Source organism: Pituophis catenifer, unplaced genomic scaffold, assembly GCF_029215685.1.
Source record: "Pituophis catenifer annectens isolate HBS135680 unplaced genomic scaffold, rPitCat1.0.hap2 SCAF_3, whole genome shotgun sequence".
NCBI classification, from domain to species: domain Eukaryota; kingdom Metazoa; phylum Chordata; class Lepidosauria; order Squamata; family Colubridae; genus Pituophis; species Pituophis catenifer.
The window spans coordinates 208,619,187-208,638,637 of NW_027256883.1; the positions used below are offsets into that span (position 1 = coordinate 208,619,187).

At 46.3% G+C, this 19,451-nt stretch overlaps 1 protein-coding gene across 1 annotated transcript in view; it reads left to right on the top strand.

Moving 5' to 3' along the window:
• The window catches only part of COL20A1 (collagen type XX alpha 1 chain), a 210,074-nt gene that overhangs the window by 39,197 nt on the left and 151,426 nt on the right, over positions 1-19,451 (top strand). The window contains exons 13-17 of the mRNA XM_070941127.1: positions 326-471; positions 4,241-4,364; positions 5,760-5,899; positions 6,403-6,532; positions 12,428-12,570. Coding sequence (XP_070797228.1) covers positions 326-471; positions 4,241-4,364; positions 5,760-5,899; positions 6,403-6,532; positions 12,428-12,570 — 683 coding nt within the window. The remainder of the gene's footprint in view (positions 1-325; positions 472-4,240; positions 4,365-5,759; positions 5,900-6,402; positions 6,533-12,427; positions 12,571-19,451) is intronic.

Sequence of the window (19,451 nt, forward strand, 5' to 3'; positions counted from 1 at the left end):
ACAATAAATATGAGTTTAATTAGAAGATGTATTCTGGTTTTATTTTTTTCAAAGTATACACAAGGAAAGTGCCACGATCTAAGCAATTACCCCAGGAACGTAACGGGGCTGATTGCCTCTGACAGTGGGGTCCCTGATGCTCTCTGAGCTTGGTTGTTTCCTTGTAGATATTTCACTACCCAACTAGGTAACACCATAAGTGCTAGCCTTTGGTTTCAGTTTAAACTTGAAAGACTTAAAGTTTACGTCTTTGGACAAATGGACATCTGCTCAGAAACACACCTCTTGTAATTCACCTGAATATCGCTTTCATGTCGTATCCTAGTACCTCTGTCTGCGCCCAGCTCTCTCAGAACATCTGAGATCAGCCACAACAGTATCAAGCTCACGTGGGAACCAGTTGAAGGGGCCACACAATATCTTATCCTGTCTTCCGGAACACCCAATGGCGCCGAAGATGATACAAAAGAGGTAAAGAACTCGTGCTTCGGTCACGCTCACACTGTCCGTTGTGGCATCTTGTGCATTCCACTCTGGGGTGGAATGTAGTCTGGAGTCCCAGGAGAGAGAAGGATGCCTTCCAGAGTGCAAAGGGGCAATGGAGTTTGCAATATCTGATAGGCAGGAAGAGGGCAAAGATGACCCCTCCCTAGCAGTTCGCAGAGTAGATCTATAGTTATGCAGATAGCTGCTTTAGTCTGGCAAGATTCTGTCTGTAGGTGAATATAGAAACTACTTGGAAGTAACTCCACGTGTTGTTCTTGGGCCCGGGGAACAAGAAAGGTAACAATAAAGACATTACTTGGAAGTAACTCCATCTGTTGTGAACCTCTTCAGGGAACAGGTTGTAAAAAAATGCTTTCGAAAGCCTCTGACGATCCCAGCTGAGTTGCCTGATCGGCAGAGGCTTTTTTTCTTTTAAATGCCTCTGATGATCCAAGCAGAGGCTTTTTTTCTTTTAAATGCCTCTGATGATCCAAGCTGAGTTGCCTGATCGGCAGAGGCTTTTTCTCTTTTAAATGCCTCTGATGATCCAAGCTGAGTTGCCTGATCGGCAGAGACTTTTTTTCTTTTAAATGCCTCTGATGATCCCAGCTGAGTTGCCTGATCGGCAGAGACTTTTTTTTCTTTTAAATGCCTCTGATGATCCCAGCTGAGTTGCCTGATCGGCAGAGGCTTTTTTTCTTTTAAATGCCTCTGATGATCCCAGCTGAGTTGCCTGATCGGCAGAGGCTTTTTTTCTTTTAAATGCCTCTGATGATCCAAGCTGAGTTGCCTGATCGGCAGAGGCTTTTTTTCTTTTAAATGCCTCTGATGATCCAAGCTGAGTTGCCTGATCGGCAGAGGCTTTTTTAAAAAAAAGCCTCTGATGATTGTGCGGCGCAGCTGGACATGGGGGGGGAGGGATTTTTACTACCAGTTCTCCGAACCACCCACCTCCATTGCTACCGGATCAGGCGATCCGGTCCGAACTGGGAGTATTTTACCCCTGGTTCATTCTGGTCGGTTCAAACTCTGAGAAGCTCCGTTTGACTCTGTGCTCCGTTTGGCCTTGCAAAACTAATTGGCAATTAGGTCTCTGGCAGTGTTTCAAGGGAGATAAAGGTGGGTGCTAATCAGTATTACCTTGAAAGACTGTGGCAGACATCTGTCGGACTCTTCACAGAATGTTTGCGAATTATTACGGGCTGTAAATGACCATAATTTACAGCCTCTTTTAAATAAAAGAGGGTTTTTTGGGACTAAGCGTGTGATTTCTCAGGGAGCCTAGGTCAGAACAGTTCACAAGGCCCAAGAACAACACGAGGAATTACTTCTAAGCACAGGTAATCCTCAATTTACAACTGTTCACTTACTGACCATTCGAAGTTACAATGGCACTGAAAAAAATGACTTATGATCATTTTTCAGACTTACGACCGCTGCAGCATCCCCATGCTCACATGATTTACTTTCGGATGCTTGACAACTGACTCACATTCATGACGGTTTCAGTGTCCCTGAGTCATGTAACTACGTTTTGCAACCTCTGAGAAGCAAACTCAATGGGGAAACCAGATTCATTTAACAACTGGGTTTCTGGTTTAACAACTGCAGTGATTCACTTAACAAATGTGGAGCCTGGATAGCTCTGCAGACTAAAGTACTGTAATTTAACACCAGCTGTCTGCAATTAAAGTAAGTTCGAATCTTGCCAGGCTCAAGGTTGACTCAGCCTTCCATCCTTTCTAAGGTAGGTAAATTGAGGACCCAGTTTGTGGGGGGCAATAAGCTGACTTCGTATAATAAATATGCAAAAGTATGAAGGCTATTGCTTAATGCACTGTAAGCTGCCCTGAGTCTCCGGAGAAGGGCGGCATATAAATCAAATTAAAAAAAAAATGTGGCAAGAAAAGTCATGAAATGGGAGTCAAACTCAATTAACAAAATTAAAATTCACTTAGCAATGTAATTTTGGGCTCGATTGTGGTCTTAAATTGAGGACTACCTGTATATCGGAGCTGCAACGATTCATACGACCACATGGTGGCAATAAAGAGATGTAGAAAATTATGACTCTGCTTCCATCTAGTGGCCATCCAAATGTTTGCAGCCAACATGTGGCTAGTCTTAAGATTCCAGCAGGAGAGAAGCTATGAAGCTCCGGGTTCAACACTACCAAGGATTCTCCACTACTCTAAAACACCCTTGTTTCTACGAACAGCAAGTTAAGGAAATGTTTCCCTTGTAAACTGCGTTAAACACCAGTTCACTGAACGCGTAACTATGCAGATAAAACAGTTTGAGATGAGAACAAAATAGAAATGTCAGCTTGGTTCTTCCGTCTTCCAGATGTGTTGCTACAAATACACTTAAGGCAGTGCGTACATAACGGTGTTGCTGGGGTGTTAGTGGTGTAAATGGCAGAAGATGATCACGGAAGTTAGCTTCCCGTGGACCTGTTTTAATGAATCTGGAGAGCTAAGCTAGGACCCCCTCCGGCTTTGTTTTCGTCGTGAATTCATTAAGATGAAGTCCCTGCGAAGTCACATCATCTTTTCTTTCCCCCAAAGTTTCCATGATAAAGCAAGAACTTCTTTATTTGCCCATCTGCTCACATGGTTATGCTAATAAATCCGTATTTTTTTCTTTTTCAATTTCTGAACAAGCTCATAGAGAGGCAGGTTCACAACGACCAGATCATGTACCTTCAGTAGGTTGGACTATCCTTCCTCCCTCCCTCCTTGCTCGCTTGCTCCCTCCCTCCCTCCTTTCCTTCCTTCCTTCCCTCCTCCCTCCCTCCCACCTTTCCTCCATTCTTCCTTCCTCTCTCCCTCCTTCCTTCCATTCTTCCATTCTTCCTTCCTTTTCTTCCTTCCTTCCCTTGTCCCTCCCTCCTTCCTCTTTTCCTTCTTCCTCCCTTCCCTCCTCCCTCCCTCCCTCCTTCTTCCTTCTTTCCTCCCTCCCTCCTCCCTCCCTCCTCCCTTCTCTCCTCGCTCCCTCCCTCCCTCCTTCCTCCCTCCCTCCTTCCTTTTTTCCCTCCTTCCTTCCTTCCCTCTTTCCCTCCTCCCTCCCTCCTTCCTTCTTTCCTCCATTCTTCCTTCCTTCCTCCCTCCCTCCTTCCTTCCATTCTTCCTTCCTTCCTCCCTCCCTCCTTCCTTCCATTCTTCCTTCCTTCCTTTTCTTCCTTCCTTCCCTTCTCTCTCCCTCCCTCCTTCCTTCTTTCCTCCATTCTTCCTTCCTTCCTTTTCTTCCTTCCTTCCTTCCCTTCTCCCTCCCTTCTCCCTTCTCTCCTCGCTCCCTCCCTCCCTCCTTCCTCCCTCCCTCCTTCCTTTTTTCCCTCCTTCCTTCCTTCCCTCTTTCCCTCCTCCCTCCCTCCTTCCTTCTTTCCCTCCTCCCTCCCTCCTTCCTTCTTTCCTCCATTCTTCCTTCCTTCCTCCCTCCCTCCTTCCTTCCATTCTTCCTTCCTTCCTCCCTCCCTCCTTCCTTCCATTCTTCCTTCCTTCCTTTTCTTCCTTCCTTCCCTTCTCTCTCCCTCCCTCCTTCCTTCTTTCCTCCATTCTTCCTTCCTTCCTTTTCTTCCTTCCTTCCTTCCCTTCTCCCTCCCTTCTCCCTTCCTCCCTTCTTCTTCCTTCCTTCCTCCCTCCCTTCTTTCTTTCTTTCCTCACCCTTACTTCCTTGCTTCCTTTGTCCCTCCCTCCTTCCCTCCCTCCCTCCCTCCCATCCATCAGCCACCAAATATTTCACTCTTTCTTTTCAGCTGAAAGTAGAACAGCCGGAAGTTTGGATCAGGGGCTTGACTCCCAGCACTGAATACTCGCTAGCAGTTTATGCAATGTATGGAGAAGATGCTAGCAACCCAGCAAGTATTCAAGAAACTACTTGTAAGTCGTGCGATGTGTTTTTCTGGTTCATAGCTTCTTCAACCTTAAGAATCTAAGGAAATCTTGACAGCTTTGATCGGATGCTTTCTGGTTAGAGAGAAATGCTACCCATGTTTCCCCGAAAATAAGACCCTGTCTTATTTTTTTTGAACCTCGAAATAAGCGCTTGCCCTTATTTTTGGGGAGGTCTTATTATTTTGGGGCACGTGGAGCAAGATGGGGCTCCTCTTGCCGTCTTACCTGATTTCCAGCTCTGCATTTAAATATTTTTGGGCTTATTTTCGGGACGGAGGCTTATTTTAGCGCATGCTCTCAAAAGCCCGATTGGGCTTATTCTCAGGGGATGTCTTATTTTCGGGAAAACAGGGAAGTAGATGTATGAAACACTGATGAGTGATCAGATTCCCAACCATCTGTAACTGAAATCATAAAGAGAGAGAACAAACTTAGTTCTTGTTCAAGAAATGACCCTTAAACTGATCTGAAAGGAAGTATTCACACAACACGCTTTAAAAGGCAAGTCATGATACAGCAGATGCATCTGGAAAAAAAAAACTATCTGTAAAAAATGGTTTCACATGACCCTGGGACCAGAGGTGGGTTCCAACAGGTTCTGACCAGTTCTGGAGAACCGGTAGCGGAAATTTTGAGTAGTTTGGAGAACCGGTAAATGCCACCTCTGGGTGACCCCGCTCCCATCTGTTCTCTGCCTCCTGAGTCCCAGCTGATCGGGAGGAAATGGGGATTTTGCAGTCACCTTCCCCTGGAGTGGGGTAGGAATGGAGATTTTACAGTATCCTTCCCTTGCCATGCCCACCAAGCCACGCCCACCAAGCCATGATACGCCCACCAAACCACGCCCACAGAACCTGTAGTAAAAAAAATTGAATCCCACCACTGGTTCACTGAATTGTGCAAACTCAGAATACAGGGTTGATTCAGTGGGTTTTATAAACCCAGTTTAAGTGTAATAACTTGAGAAATTGTAAGAACGTGTATTTCGGGGGTAGATGGTGGACGTTTATGAGAACTATTTAGAAGAAACACATATTTTCTGAATGATGTCTTATTGACCGACCTTCTCTCATGAGAACCCACTTAAGAGTTAGATTGGCTTCAGACTCTAGAGTAGATGTGCCAACAAATCATGATGTACGAGGAGGATAGGTGGAACTTGGGGGGTGGAGTCAAAGGAGGAATTAGCCTGGAATCCTTACATTCCCACAAGCAATTCTAAGCCCAACCGCTCTTGAATTCTGTCGACGCTTATCTAGCACCAATTTAGCAATGACCTTTAGTGGACTAGTGTCAAGGCATGAACAATAAATCATCTTAACTGGAACTTAATGTGCGGTCCTGATTTTTCACACCTGACGCATGCACCATTTCTTCCAGTGGCCCTCAGCCCGCCAAGATATTTGCATTTCTCCAACGTCAGCCATATGTCGGTCCGTGTCAGCTGGGAGGCAGCTTCACAAGCCGCGAAAAGTCACCGAGTGATGTATTCCTCCAGCAGAGGAAGCAACGTAGGTGAGGTGAGTGACCATGAGAAGTTAGGGTCGCTCTTATCAGCTTAGAGCAAGGGCCATTGCCCGATATGTTGTTTTCAAACCCAGGAGTTACTTTATAGCAATAGCCTTATATACCGCTTCACAGTGCTTTAGAGCCCCCTCTAAGCAGTTTTACAGAGTCAGCATATTCTCCCCAACAATCTGGGTCCTCATTTTACTGACCTCGAAAAGATGGAAGGCGGAGTCAATCTTGAGCTAGTGAAAATCAAACTGCTGGCAGTCGGCAGAATTAGCCTGCAATACTGCATTCTTACCACTGCGCCACCACGGCTCGTCAATAACTTTATTTTAATGTTTGTAGTTTATGTTTTTACTTGGCTGTTCACCGCCCTGAGTCCTCAGGGAGAAGGGCGGTATAGAAAATTTAAAAATAAATAAATAAAATAAATAAATAACTTATAAACAAAGAATTAATCATCAGATAAACAGCTTCCAGCTTCCTGCAGCCTCTACCTCTTCTCTTTCAGGTGGAGGTCCCTGGAAACGCCTCATTTGCCGTGCTGAAGCCCCTCTCCTCACTGACACAATATTTTGTCCGCGTGGTCTCCGTTTATGAGGAAGGCAACTCATTTCCAATAATGGGGAATTTTACGACATGTAAGTACAGAATGACCCAGTCCTAGGCTGCATTAACAGAGGGATAGAATCAAGATCAGGTGAAATGTTAGGACCGCTTTATAAGGTCTTGGTAAGATCTCCCATGGAATATTGCAGGCAGTTTTGGTCACCATAATAATCTCTCTTCTCTCTTCTATATAAATAAAAATGTAAATGTTCGTTTGTTCAAAATCGTAAATCTCCGAAAGTTCTTCACCGATTGCTTTGAAATTTTGACACAACGTTGCATTCGAACACGCACGTGTTTTTATATACCTATATTATATAGATGTCACACCTGTGACAGGTAAAACATGCTTTTGTTGAAAAACAGTGCCATCTGTTTGACATAAAAACAATACACGCTATACGCAGAGCCCACCAGTCTTTTCAGCGCGAGCCGGGTCTTTTCCCCTCAGCGCCACCGCCACCAAACCCACAAGCAAAATGGTGGGAAATGTCAACCGCCGCAAAGCCCGGCCGGAGCCCTCCGCCACTCCCACGATGCGCAGAGAAAGGCAACTCAGGCCTGAATCCAATCGACCGAGTGAAAAGACTGGTGGGACGGAGGCAAAATAGGCGTGATCTGAGCTACAGAGGGAAATTATTGGCACTCGGTCAAAAAATATTGTATACCCACAAGACTGAGCCACGGCAACGCGTGGCTGGGCACAGCTAGTAATAATAATAAAAAAAGGTGTTGAGATTCTGGAAAGAGTGCAGAGAAGAGAAACAAAGATGATTAGGAGACTGGATGGTGGATCATAAGATGAACGGGTTGCATGAACTGGTTATGTCTAGTCCAGTGGTGGCGAACCTTTTACACACCGAGTGTCGAACAGGTATGTGCTTTCCACGCCGTGTGTGCGCATGTGCCAACCGTGCTAACACGTGGCTCTCCCATGCGCTGCATGCGCAACCGCATCATCATGTGCATGGCTTTTGCGTACACTCCTGTGCGTTGCGTGGGCAACCACACCATCTGTGCATGCGCATGGATTTCACGCAGCTCCCACCATGCGTTGCACCTGCAATCACACTGTCTGCGCATGCCTGCAGGTTTTGTGTGGCTCCCCCTGTGTGCTGCAAGTGCAATCGCACTATCTCCACATGTGTGTGGTTTTTGCGCGCGCATCACAAGCGCGCAAACACCGTCTGCACATGCACATGCTGCATGCAAGTACTCTCGCATGCAAATGCACGTGCATGCACAGGAGAACTTCAAAGACAAGCTGGGTCCCCTGAATTGCACGCATGTGCACCGGAGGCCTGGACACCAGCTGGGGCGCATGCGCAGCTGCAGGTAAATTAGGTGACACTCGCATGCCTGGAAAGATGGCTCTACATGCCACCTCGGGCACACGTCAGGGGTGAAATCCAGCAGGTTCTGATAGGTTCTGGAGAACCGGCAGCGGAAATTTTGAGCAGTTTGGAGAACCGGCAAATACCACCTCTGGCTGGCCCCCGAGTGGGGTGGGAATGGGGATTTTGCAATATCCTTCCCCTGGAGTAGGGTGGGAATGAAGATTTTGCAGTATCTTTCCCCTGCTATACCCACCAAGCCACACCATGCCCACCAAGCCACGCCCACAGAACCGGTAGTAAAAAAATTTGGATTTCACCACTGGGACATGTACCATAGGTTCACCGTCTAGTCTAACAAAGACAAGGACTAAGGATTATATGATGGGAGTCCTCCAGTACTTGAGAGCCTACCATAGAGAAGAGGGGATAGACTTCTTCTCCAAAGCACCTGAGGGCAGAAGAAGATAGATGGAAACTAACCAAGGAGAGAACCAACCTAGAACTAAGGAGAAATTTCCTGACATTGGGAACAATTAATCAATGGAACAACTTGCCTCCAGAAGTTGTGGTTTCTCCATCACTGGAGGTTTTTAAGCAGAGATTGGACAGCCATTTGTCTGAAATAATATAAGATCTCCTGCCGGAGCAGGGGGCTGGACTAGAAGACCTCCAAGGTCCCTTCCAACTCTTTATGCTGTTATTTTGATAGGTTTCTTGAAACACGGAGGATCGAAGCGTAAGTTCAATTGCTTTAGGCTGACAGCTGGAGTATAATACAAAGTGTAGAAACATTCTGATAGTGTTTAGAATTTGGGTAATTCAAACACCACAGGTGTTTCTACTTCCTTCCAGATCCCTGGTGGGATGAAATCTGTTGTTTCTTCCTGTCTCACCTGAAGAAACTTTCTGTTCTTCTCCTTCCAGTTTTAAGTTGTGGCTGATAAATAGAACAAAATAACCACGATAAATAAAACAACCATTGCTCCCAATAATAACACAATGCAGTCATCTTACAACACACAGTGTAAGGTCCAAGAGGCGGTATGTAGGATAGGAAGACAAATGACTAGCAGAGCATATCCTGATACAGCAACTAGCAATCAGAAGACAAAAATGAAACTCTTTAATCTGGCAACCCTTGGAAGGTTTCAACTGAGGAAGGAAAGGAAGGGAGGAAGGAGAAGAGGGTGGGAGGAAAGAAAGAACAGAGGAAGGAAGGAGGGAAGGAAGGAAGGAAGGAAGGAGAAGGGATGGAGGGAAGAAAGAACAGAAAAGGAAGGAAGGAAGGGAGAGAGGGAGGAAGGAAAGGAAGGAAGGAAGGAAGGAGAAGAGGGAGGGAGGAAAGAAAGAACAAAGAAGGAAGGAGGGAGGGAGGGAAGGAAGGAAGGAAGGAGAAGGGATGGAGGGAAGAAAGAACAGAAAAGGAAGGAAGGAAGGGAGAGAGGGAGGAAGGAAAGGAAGGAGAAGAGGGAGGAAGGAAAGAAAGAACAGAGAAGGAAAAAAGGAAGGAAGGAGAAGGGAGAGAGGGAAAAAAGGACAGGGAAGGAAGGAAGGAGAAGGGAGGAAAGGAAGGAAGGAGAAAAGGGAGGGAGGAAAGAAAGAACGGAGAAGGAAGGAAGGAAGCAGAAGAGGGAGGGAGGTAAAAAAGAATGGAAGGAAGGAGGGGAGGGGAGGGAACAAAGGACAGGGAAGGAAGGAAGGAAGGAAGGAAGGAAGGAAGGAAGGAAGGAAGGAAGGAAGGAGAAGGGAGGAAGAAAGGACAGGGAAAGAAGGAAAGGAAGGAAGGAAAAGAGTAAATACAGTAAAAATTAGTAGACTATTAAATGTCCTGGAAAGATACACATTTTTCAAATACATAAATAAGATTAAAAAACAAAACAGGAAAAACCCTAACAATTGCTCTCATTGGGATATTGCCAAAATCAATATGTTTATAATTCTTCCAACAGTTAGCTTGAAAGAGAGGATCCAGATTGTAAATCCCTGCTTATTTAATTAGAATGTGTATTTGCATCTCTTTGGATATGTCACAGGGAGAAAACATCACTTAAGTCAGAGTTTAGGAATTTATCCCTGGCAGTAAATAATATCCATATTGCATGAGGGATTTCAAATCCGGGGTTGCCACAGGGGGGAGGGTCTTAAGTGAATCTGACTCCCTCATTGGCTTTGCTTGTCGGAAGGTCGCAAAAGGGGATCACATGACCCTGGGACATGCAACCGACATAAGTACCTGTCAGTTGCTAAGCATCCCAATGTAAATCACATGACCATGGGATGCTACAATAGTCATAAGTAGGAAAAACGATCGTAACTCACTTTTTTCAGAGCCGTTGTAACTTCGAACGGACATTGCTGTAACTCGAGGACTACCTGTACCTCTTTCCTTTGGAAAATAAAAAAAAGGTTTTTTTAAAATTTATTTTATTGATTAAATTTATATGCTGCCTATTGCATTGTAAGTGTTCTGCCCCAGCTACGGACCCCAAAGAACGCAGCACACACAAAGTCTGTACAAACCTTAGCTTACTAAATTAAATCAATCTTTTCCAAACAAAGGCTATTAATTAACTTTCTTAACAGCCTACAAGAATCCAAAGAATAAATAATTGTAATCTTACTATGGTTGGCAGAAAGCCCAGAAGCAATTTGCAGGAAACTGATAAGAGAACTAAGATCAAGACGGGAAGGAGAGTGAATGAAGTTGTTCCCTGCAAATTGCCTCAGTCATCGTCCTTCCTTAAATAGGCTAAGGGAGTGGCCAATTAGCCCCAAGCCTTACTCTCGAGGAGACCTCCTCCTGAGGAGCCACTCCTGCCTTTTGGCAGCTCTGCGCACCCGTGCATTGAGAAGAGGCTCCTCCTCTTCTTCCTCTTCACTTATGGGAGCTTCTGGAGGTTCTGAAGGCCCTGGCTGAATCCCCGCCTCTGGCACCACATCTTCTCCATCCTCCTCATTGTCCGACTCGAGTGCCAGCTGCTGGCACAGCACCACACCAGCCTCCTCGCTGTCTGAATCAGCTACTAGCTGCACAGGCCGCTGATGGGCCACAACAGTAAGGCAACTCTTTCCTGGAATTTTTTTGTCTTTTAGTTTAGACTGTAATTCTGGAATTATTGAATATATCCGGAGAAACATATTTGTCAATCAATCAGCATTGAGCTGGAAGGGACCTTGAAGGTCTTCTAGTCCAGCCCACTTCTCGAGCAGGAGACGCTGTAGCATCTAATCTTCTAGAAGATTAGAAGAGACTTCTAATCTCTTCAATTTCTCCTTGATTTACGTCTTTCAATACCTCTCCTGGGTTTTGACTTTGTTTGGAAAATGCTAGCTTGAATTGGCCTTGCTAAAAAATGAAATAACGAGGCTTTAATTTACAGTTGTTCAATTATTACACACTGGGCCTTCCGTTGCAGACAAAATTAAGCTTAACTCATTTGGTGTCTGGAGAAAAACGCTGGTTAAAGAGTCTGAGCCTCCCTCACCATCTGCTCTGCTGCAGGGATGCAGGTTGGCCGAGATTTTTGGTAGCGGAGAAACGTGGAGCTCAGAGGTGGGTTTCAGCAGGTTCTGACCAGTTCTGGAGAACTGGTAGCGGAAATTTTGAGTAGTTTGGAGAACCGGTAGTAAAAATTCTGACTGGCCCCGCCCCCATCTATTCTCTGCCTCCCAAGTCCCAGCTGATCGGGAGGAAATGGGGATTTTGCAGTAACCTTCCCCTGGAGTGGGGAGGGAATGGTGATTTTACAGTATCCTTCCCCTGGAGTGGGGAGGGAATGGCGATTTTACAGTATCCTTCCCCTGCCATGCCCACCAAGCCACGCCCACAGAACCGGTAGTAAAAAATTTTGAAACCCACCACTGATGGGGCTGAACCTGAGATGGTTAAACAGATTAACAGAGTTGGAAGGGACCCTGAAGGTCATCTAGTCCAGCCCCCTGTCCAAATAGGAGACCCTACATCTGCCTCTACTAATGTAAATGAAGCGGGCTCTGATAGATGACCACTGGATAACTTTCTATTCACTCTATTCTAAAAAGCAATGCATCCGGTTGGAAAAAGTACAAACTCAGCCAAGGTCCTTTTGGTTCCTCTAGGAGGCCTCTAAGTTGTCAGAAGAAAGGAACATTCTAATGACATACAGCTTAAGGGTTGGTTAGGTCAAGGGGATCCACATGAGTTAAAAGTTGTCTATCGTCAGAAGATGATTTGAGTCTATGCTTCAGTAATCTACAAAAAGAATTATAACTGTTTTGCAAAGAAACTCTGTAATAAGGAAATGTCAATTAAAAATGATAAATGTATATGACCATATGAATTGCTGAGTTAACAGAATCCTTTGTCTAGAAGGGTATAAAACCATTGTACCTAATTTCTGTCTTTGTTCAACGCTTCATGTACAGAGCCTTGAACCTATTGCGCAATATATAAAATTGTCTCTGATTAATCTAAAAGTTGTGTTTGTCTTATTAAACCCACGACACTACCTAGGATCAAACTCACAACCTCCCGATTGTGAGGCAAGCGCTCCACCTCTAGGCCACAGCAGCTAACAATGGTCTTTGCTTGTTCCTCCCTTTCACCCCCAGTAAAGGTTCCCCCACCGAACCAGCTGAAGGTCACCGAACTCTCCGGAAGTGAGGTCCAACTGGAGTGGGAAGCATCGGCGGCTTCTGACGTGGTTCTGTACCAGATCAAATGGAACGTGCTTGGAGAAGACGCAGAAGAGGAGGTACGAAGCCGTCGAGAGAAATCTGGGGAGGGGGGGCTTGAGGGTCTTCAGGATTTTACAGGACATGTATCCGTACGTGGATTTTCAATCTGAGCCATCCCTGCAGTTCCTTTTTACAGCCTGTTGGAAGAAATGTCCATCTGGGTTCAGTTCCAAGAGGGAAGAAAGTCACTGGAAACATGGAGGCTGCTTGGAAAGATGGTTTAATGCAGTGGGGAAATCCAAATTGTTTTGCTACCGGTTCTGTGGGCGTGGCTCGGTGGGCGTGGTGTGGCTTGGTGGGCGTGGCTTGGTAGGCGTGGCAGGGGAAGGATACTGCAAAATCCCCATTCCCTCCCCACTTCAGGGGAAAGATACTGCAAAATCCCCATTCCCTCCCCACTCGTGGGGGAAGGATGTTGCAAAATCCCCATTCCTACCCCACTCCAGGGAAAGGATACTGCAAAATCCCCATTCTTTCCCCACTCCAGGGGATGGATACTGCAAAATCCCCATTCCCTCCCCACTCCAGGGGAAGGTTACTGTAAAATCCCCATTCCCTCCCCACTCCTGGGGAAGGATATTGCAAAATCCCCATTCCCACCCCACTCCAGGGAAAGGATACTGCAAAATCCCCATTCCCACCCCACTCCAGGGAAAGGATACTGCAAAATCCCCATTCCCTCCCCATTCCAGGGGAAGGATACTGCAAAATCCCCATTCCCTCCCCACTCCAGGGGAAGGATATTGCAAAATCTCCAATCCCATTCCACTCCAGGGGAAGGATACTGCAAAATTCCCATTCCTTCCCCATTCCTGGGGGAAGGATATTGCAAACTCTTCATTCCCACCCCACTCTGGGGCCAGCCAGAGGTGGTATTTGCCGGTTCTCCTAAGTACTCAAGTTTTCGCGACCAGTTTTCCAGAACCTGTCAGAACCTGCTGGATTTCACCCTGGTTTAATGGTGGACAGGACCACATGGTTTTGAGATCCTGGGCAATTGAGCACATGGGTGTGAGAGAGATTTATACCCTCACTTGGGCTTTGAACTCGCTTCCTGTTCCTGTGAAAGAAATGTATTCTGATTGGTTGTCAGACTCCCATGGGGCCATGCAGGGGTAACTTTGTAGGTTGTCTTGAGTCCCAGGCTTGGTTGAATCTTGCTGGGTGATGTAATGAAGAGGCTTTGGGCAATTCCTATTATGGCTTAAGGGCTTTTTCCTGATTGGGATCTTGAGTGAGGGCCAATCCTATCATCCTGAAGCTGAAGGTCTTTTGTCTTGTAGATAAGATGGCACCAAAATATCTGCTGGGGCTGAGTTTCTGTGTCCCATAAGATTTCTATTTCTCTTTTAGGGGAAATATTCTGCCTTTTTAATATTTCCTAGAATATTTCATTTTTCTAGGAGAAGGGTGGGTGCTAACTTTCTACAAACCTAATCAAGGAGAATCACCAAGAACACTCCCACCAACACTGACAGGGCAAACCACTTGTATATAGACAGAGAGCAAAGTCCACTCCCTTCTAGCACTGATGACGTTACGTAGTTGGGTCATGAAACATCTGCAAGAAAACAACCAAGCTCAGAGAATACCAAGGGCTCCTCCTTCTCCTCCTCCTCTCAACAAAGATCCTCCCTCTTCTAGGACTGATGATGCTACCTAGTTGGGTCATGAAATGTCTGTAAGGAAACCAAGCTCAGAGAGCATCAAGGACCCAGGGCTGAAATGCTCCCGGTTCGGACTGGATTGCCCAATCCGGTAGCGATGGTGGCGGGTGTTTCTGAGAACCCGTAGCAAAAATCCCTGCCTTCCCCTCCATGCCCAGCTGAGCCGCGCGATCATTGGAGGCTTTTTTTTAATTTTTAAAAGCATTTTTTCTTCGGCCGAAAAAATGCTTTTAAAAGTAAAAAAAAAAAAAAAGCCTCTGATGATCACGCGGCTTAGCTGGGATTGTCAGAGCCTTTTAAAAGCATTTTTTCTACATCCTCTTCCGCCGAAGAGGTTGTAAAGAAAATGCTTTTAAAAGTCTTTGACGAACCCAGCTGAGTTGCCTGATCGTCAGAGGCTTTTTTTCTTTTAAAAGCAAAAAAAAAAAAAAAAGTTGGACACGCCCACCTAGTCACATTACACCCCCCCCCCCCAAGCCATGCCCACAGAACCGGTAGTAACAAATTTTACATTTCACCTCTGCAAGGACCGTACAATTCTCTTCCTCCTCCTCCTCTTCCTCCTCCTCCTCCTCCCCTCTCTTCTAACACTGATGATATTAACCTATTTGGGTCATGAAATGTCTGTAAGAAAACCAAGCTCAGAGAACACGAAGGACCCTACAATTCCCTTCTCCTCCTCCTCCTCCTCCCCCTCCTCCTCCTCCTCCTCCTCCTCCTCCTCCTCCTCCTCCCCTCCCTTCTAACATTAATCTATTTGAAATGTCTGTAAGATAACGAAGCTCAGAAAACACCAAGGACCCTACAATTCCCTTCTCCTCCTCCTCCTCCTCCTCCTCCCCTCCCTTCTAACATTAATCTATTTGAAATGTCTGTAAGATAACGAAGCTCAGGGAGCACCAAGGACCCCACAATTCTCCTCCTCCTCCTCCGTCCCTCTCTTCTAACACTGATGATATTAACCTATTTGGGTCATGAAATGTCTGTAAGAAAACCAAGCTCAGAGAACACCAAGGACCCTACAATTCCCTTCCTTCCCCCTCCTCCTCCTCCTCCTCCTCCTCCTCCTCCTCCTCCTCCTCCTCCTCCTCCTCCTCCTCCTCCTCCTTCTCCTCCTCCTCCCCTCCCTTCTAAGATTAACCTATTTGAAATGTCTGTAAGAAAACCAAGCTCAGGGAGCACCAAGGACCCCACAATTCCCTTCCTCCTCCTCCTCCTCCTCCTCCTCCTCCTCCTCCTCCTCCTCCTCCTCCTCCTCCTCCTCCTCCTCCCCTCCCTTCTAAGATTAATCTATTTGAAATGTCTGTAAGAAAACCAAGCTCAGGGAGCACCAAGGACCCCACAATTCCCTTCCTCCTCCTCCTCCTCCTCCTCCTCCTCCCCTCCCTTCTAACCTTAACCTATTTGAAATGTCTGTAAGAAAACCAAGCTCAGGGAGCACCAAGGACCCCACAATTCTCCTCCTCTTCCTCCGTCCCTCCCTTCTAACACTGATGATGTTACTTAGGTGAGTCATGAAATGTCTGCAAGAAAGCCAGCAAGCTCAGAGAGCACCAAGGACCCTGCAGTAGTCCTCCTCCTCCTCCTCCTCTCCACAAACACCCCTCCCTTCTAGCACTGATGATATTACCTAGTTAGGTGATGAAACATCTGCAAAAAATAAAACAAAATAAAAATCCACCAAGCTCAAAGACCACCAAGAACTCCCCCCCCACAGTCCAATCGTGAGCTACAAATATCCTCTTCTATGAATTCCTTTTTAAAATGTCCCACTCCTAGAGCAACCTGAAAAAAAAATATATCCACAATTCTGCACATACAATCCAATCCCCTCGCTTCATGTTTTAATGCCTGTCCTCGTCATGATAGCAAAATTCAGTCGCATCCTACTCCTCCCCGAGGGCCTGGCGCACGAGATTTCAAGATGCCAAATGGGCCTGTTTAAAATGCCGGATGCTTTGGAACGAAGGAATTGATATCATTTGTAGACAGAATTTGCTGGGGGGTGGGGGCAAAAGAGCCTTTCATAGGAGACCCCCCCCACCTTCAGACAATCCTATTTGCAGAGCTGAGGTTGGGTAGTGATGGGGTAACATACCTCCATGCATTTCCCCCCTCTTCCCCTCTTTATATTGTTCCATCTGCTTATTTGATGCGGTCTCTGGAAAGCACCCAAAAATCGATTGCAGTCTTTAGCCAAGCAAATCATAGGAAAATGATTGGTGAAAGTGACAGTTCTAGATTTTTATCGGAGAATTACCTGTCACGAAGGGTTTGTTTTCCTTTGAAATTTTTTTCCACTCTAAATTTATACCGCCACAGAAGACCCAATTAAGACATGACGCCGTTGTTGTTGTTGTTTTTTTTGTTATTTGTTATTTGTTTAAATACTAATAAAGAACTACGCCACTAAAACAGGGCGTATCTGTTTTCCCCCCCAAAAATGCTATTCATAATCATTGTGTTAGAACAAAAGAACCAGCTGGCAATTTAATTCCAAAAAGTTGCCAAAGCGAAAGGAAGAACAAACTCCAAAACAAAAAAAAGGCCGAGTTCTATTTAAAGTTTGCGAAATTATGAAATGGGTTTTTCTGAGTATTTTGATCTTCAAACGTTCCTATGGGCTTTTGCATTTCTCCCGTCATGCAAATCACTTGGTTGGGTAGGTATCCAGAAATGCAGTTTCTTAAAAGAATGCAGGGAGTCCTCGATTTACGACCACAAGAGGGGAAACCAGAATTTCCATTGTTAAGCAAGGTGCTTATTACATGAATCGCTCCCGATTTACAACGTTTTTTTTACCACGGTTGTTAAGTGAATCATGCAGTCCTTAAGCGAGTCTGGCTTCCCGCATTGGAGATCCTTGGGAAAGTCGCAAATGGTGATCACATGACCCTGGGACCAGAGGTGGGTTCCAACAGGTTCTGACCAGTTCTGGAGAACCAGTTGCGGAAATTTTGAGTAGTTCGGAGAACCGATAAATACCACCACTGACTGGCCCCACCCCCATCTATTCTCTGTCTCCCGAGTCTCAGCTGATCAGGAGGAAATTGTGATTTTGCAGTAACCTTCCCATGGAGTGGGGGGGGGGAATTGTTGTGGCCCGTCAGTGACCTGTGCAGATTGTAGCTGATTCCGACAGCGAGGAGGCTGGTGTGGTGCTGCGCCAGAAGCTGGAGCTTGAGTTGGACAGTGAGGAGGCTGGAGAACATGTGGGGCCAGAGGCAGGGATTCATCCAGGGCCTTCAGAACCTCCAGAAGCTCCCTTAAATGAAGAGGAAGAAGAGGAGGAGCCTCTTCTTGATGCACAGGCGCACAGAGCTGCCAAAAGGCAGGAGTGGCTCCTCAGGAGGAGGTCTCCGCGAGAGTAAGTCTTGGGGCTAATTGGCCACTCTCTTAGCCTATTTAAGGAGGAACGCCGACTGAAGCAATTTTGTAGGGAACAACTTTAGTTCACTCTACTTCGCATCTGGATTCTCTGCAAATTGTTTCTGGGCTTTCTGCCAACTCTAGTAAGACTGTGATTACCTTATCTCAGTTTTATTAACAGCCTTTGGTTGATAAAAGTCTTTATTTTTATTTACTTTATTTACTTTATTTATTTACTTTATTTTATTTATTTACTTAAGTTATTTGAGTAAAATAAGCTTTGTATAGAATTTGTGTGTGCTGCGTTCTTTGGGGTCCGTAGCTGGGGCAGAATAGGAATGTAGATTTCACAGTATCCTTCCCCTGCCATTGCCACCTAGCCACGCCTAACAAGCCATGCCATGCCATGCCATGCCATGCCACACCACCAAACCACACCCACAGAACCGGTAGTAAAAAAATTTTAAACCCACCACTGCCTGGGACGCTGCAACCATCGTGAATACATACCGGTTGCCAAGTGCCCCGATTCTGAACATGTGATCGTGGGGATGCTGTAATGGTTGTGTTGGGAGGAAAATCCATCTGGTTCAAATCCAAACAGAGAATAAAATAAAATGGAAGCTGATTGGAAAGAAAGTTTAATGATGAACAGAACCAACAGCAGTACTGGGTCAGCTGAACAAATGGTTGAATGAGTGGATGGATCTTTATAGGTTTCTGGGACTTTGAAGTTTGGGTTCTAGGGGGTTGTGCAATGTAATGATCTCCGCGTCTTCTGCTAAATGGTAGTGTTGTGACCCAGGCCCAAGTAGGTAGTATTAGACGCAAACAGTTCCAAAACAAACAGACCTTATTAGAACAGCTGAGAATTAACTCATTCTCAGCGTAGTCCAAACTAAATTAAAACAAACTCTTCATAACACAAATTCTTCAGTCTAATCACCAACCTTGGTATAATTAGGCAAGCTGCCAAAGGCTTCTCTTGGCAAAAGTTCAAAAGCAGAAGACGCCGACAAGAGATAAGCGCAGCAAGACTTTCAACGTTGTTTTCTGACAAAGAGGCCAAGAGCCGTTGCTGGTCTTTTAAGCCTTATGGGAGGGGCCAATCATCTCTTGGCCCTACTCCCGAGTCGTCCTCTTTGCTTTAGCTGCTCTTGCTTTCTGGCAGCTCTTCTCATACATGCACTAGGAACAGGCTCCTCCTGTTCCTCTGCCTCACTCCTATCAGCCTCTGGAGGCTCCGGAGTCCGCACATCACTCCCCGATGGCTCTGGCCCCATTTCTGCCTCCGACGGAGAGCCCTCATCCAGGCCTTCCCCAGCCTCCAGGACTGGCCCATGTTCTTCCTCAGCCTCATCGCTGTCCGACTCTGCTGACAGCTCCGCAGGCTGCTGGTGAACCACACAACAGATAGTGGCTTAATTCTATTATGTCCTAAAGCAGGGGTGTAAATTCAAGGCTCTCGGGCTGGATCCGGTCCACTGGGTGCTTAAATCTGGCCCGTGGGGCCGGCCTGGTAATATCAAAGGATCGGCCCGCGGTGCCTCTCCATGGCCTCCTGCATCACTCTGCCAGCCAAAAATGGGCCACGCGGAGGCCTCGTGAGGCCCCTGCACAGCCCGTTTTTGGCTTCCCTGGCCTCCTGCATCACTCTGTCAGCCAAAAATGGGCCACCTGGAGGCTGCCCCATGAGGACCCTGGCTGGCAGAGTGCTGCTGGAGGTCATGGAGGCTGAAAACAGGCCATGCGGGGCAGGGGTGGGTTCTACTTACCTTTACTACCGGTTCGCAACAGGGCTGCGCGCTCTCGCTTCGCTCTCTCTCTCGCGCGCTCTTCTGCGCATGTGCAGAAGCATTTTG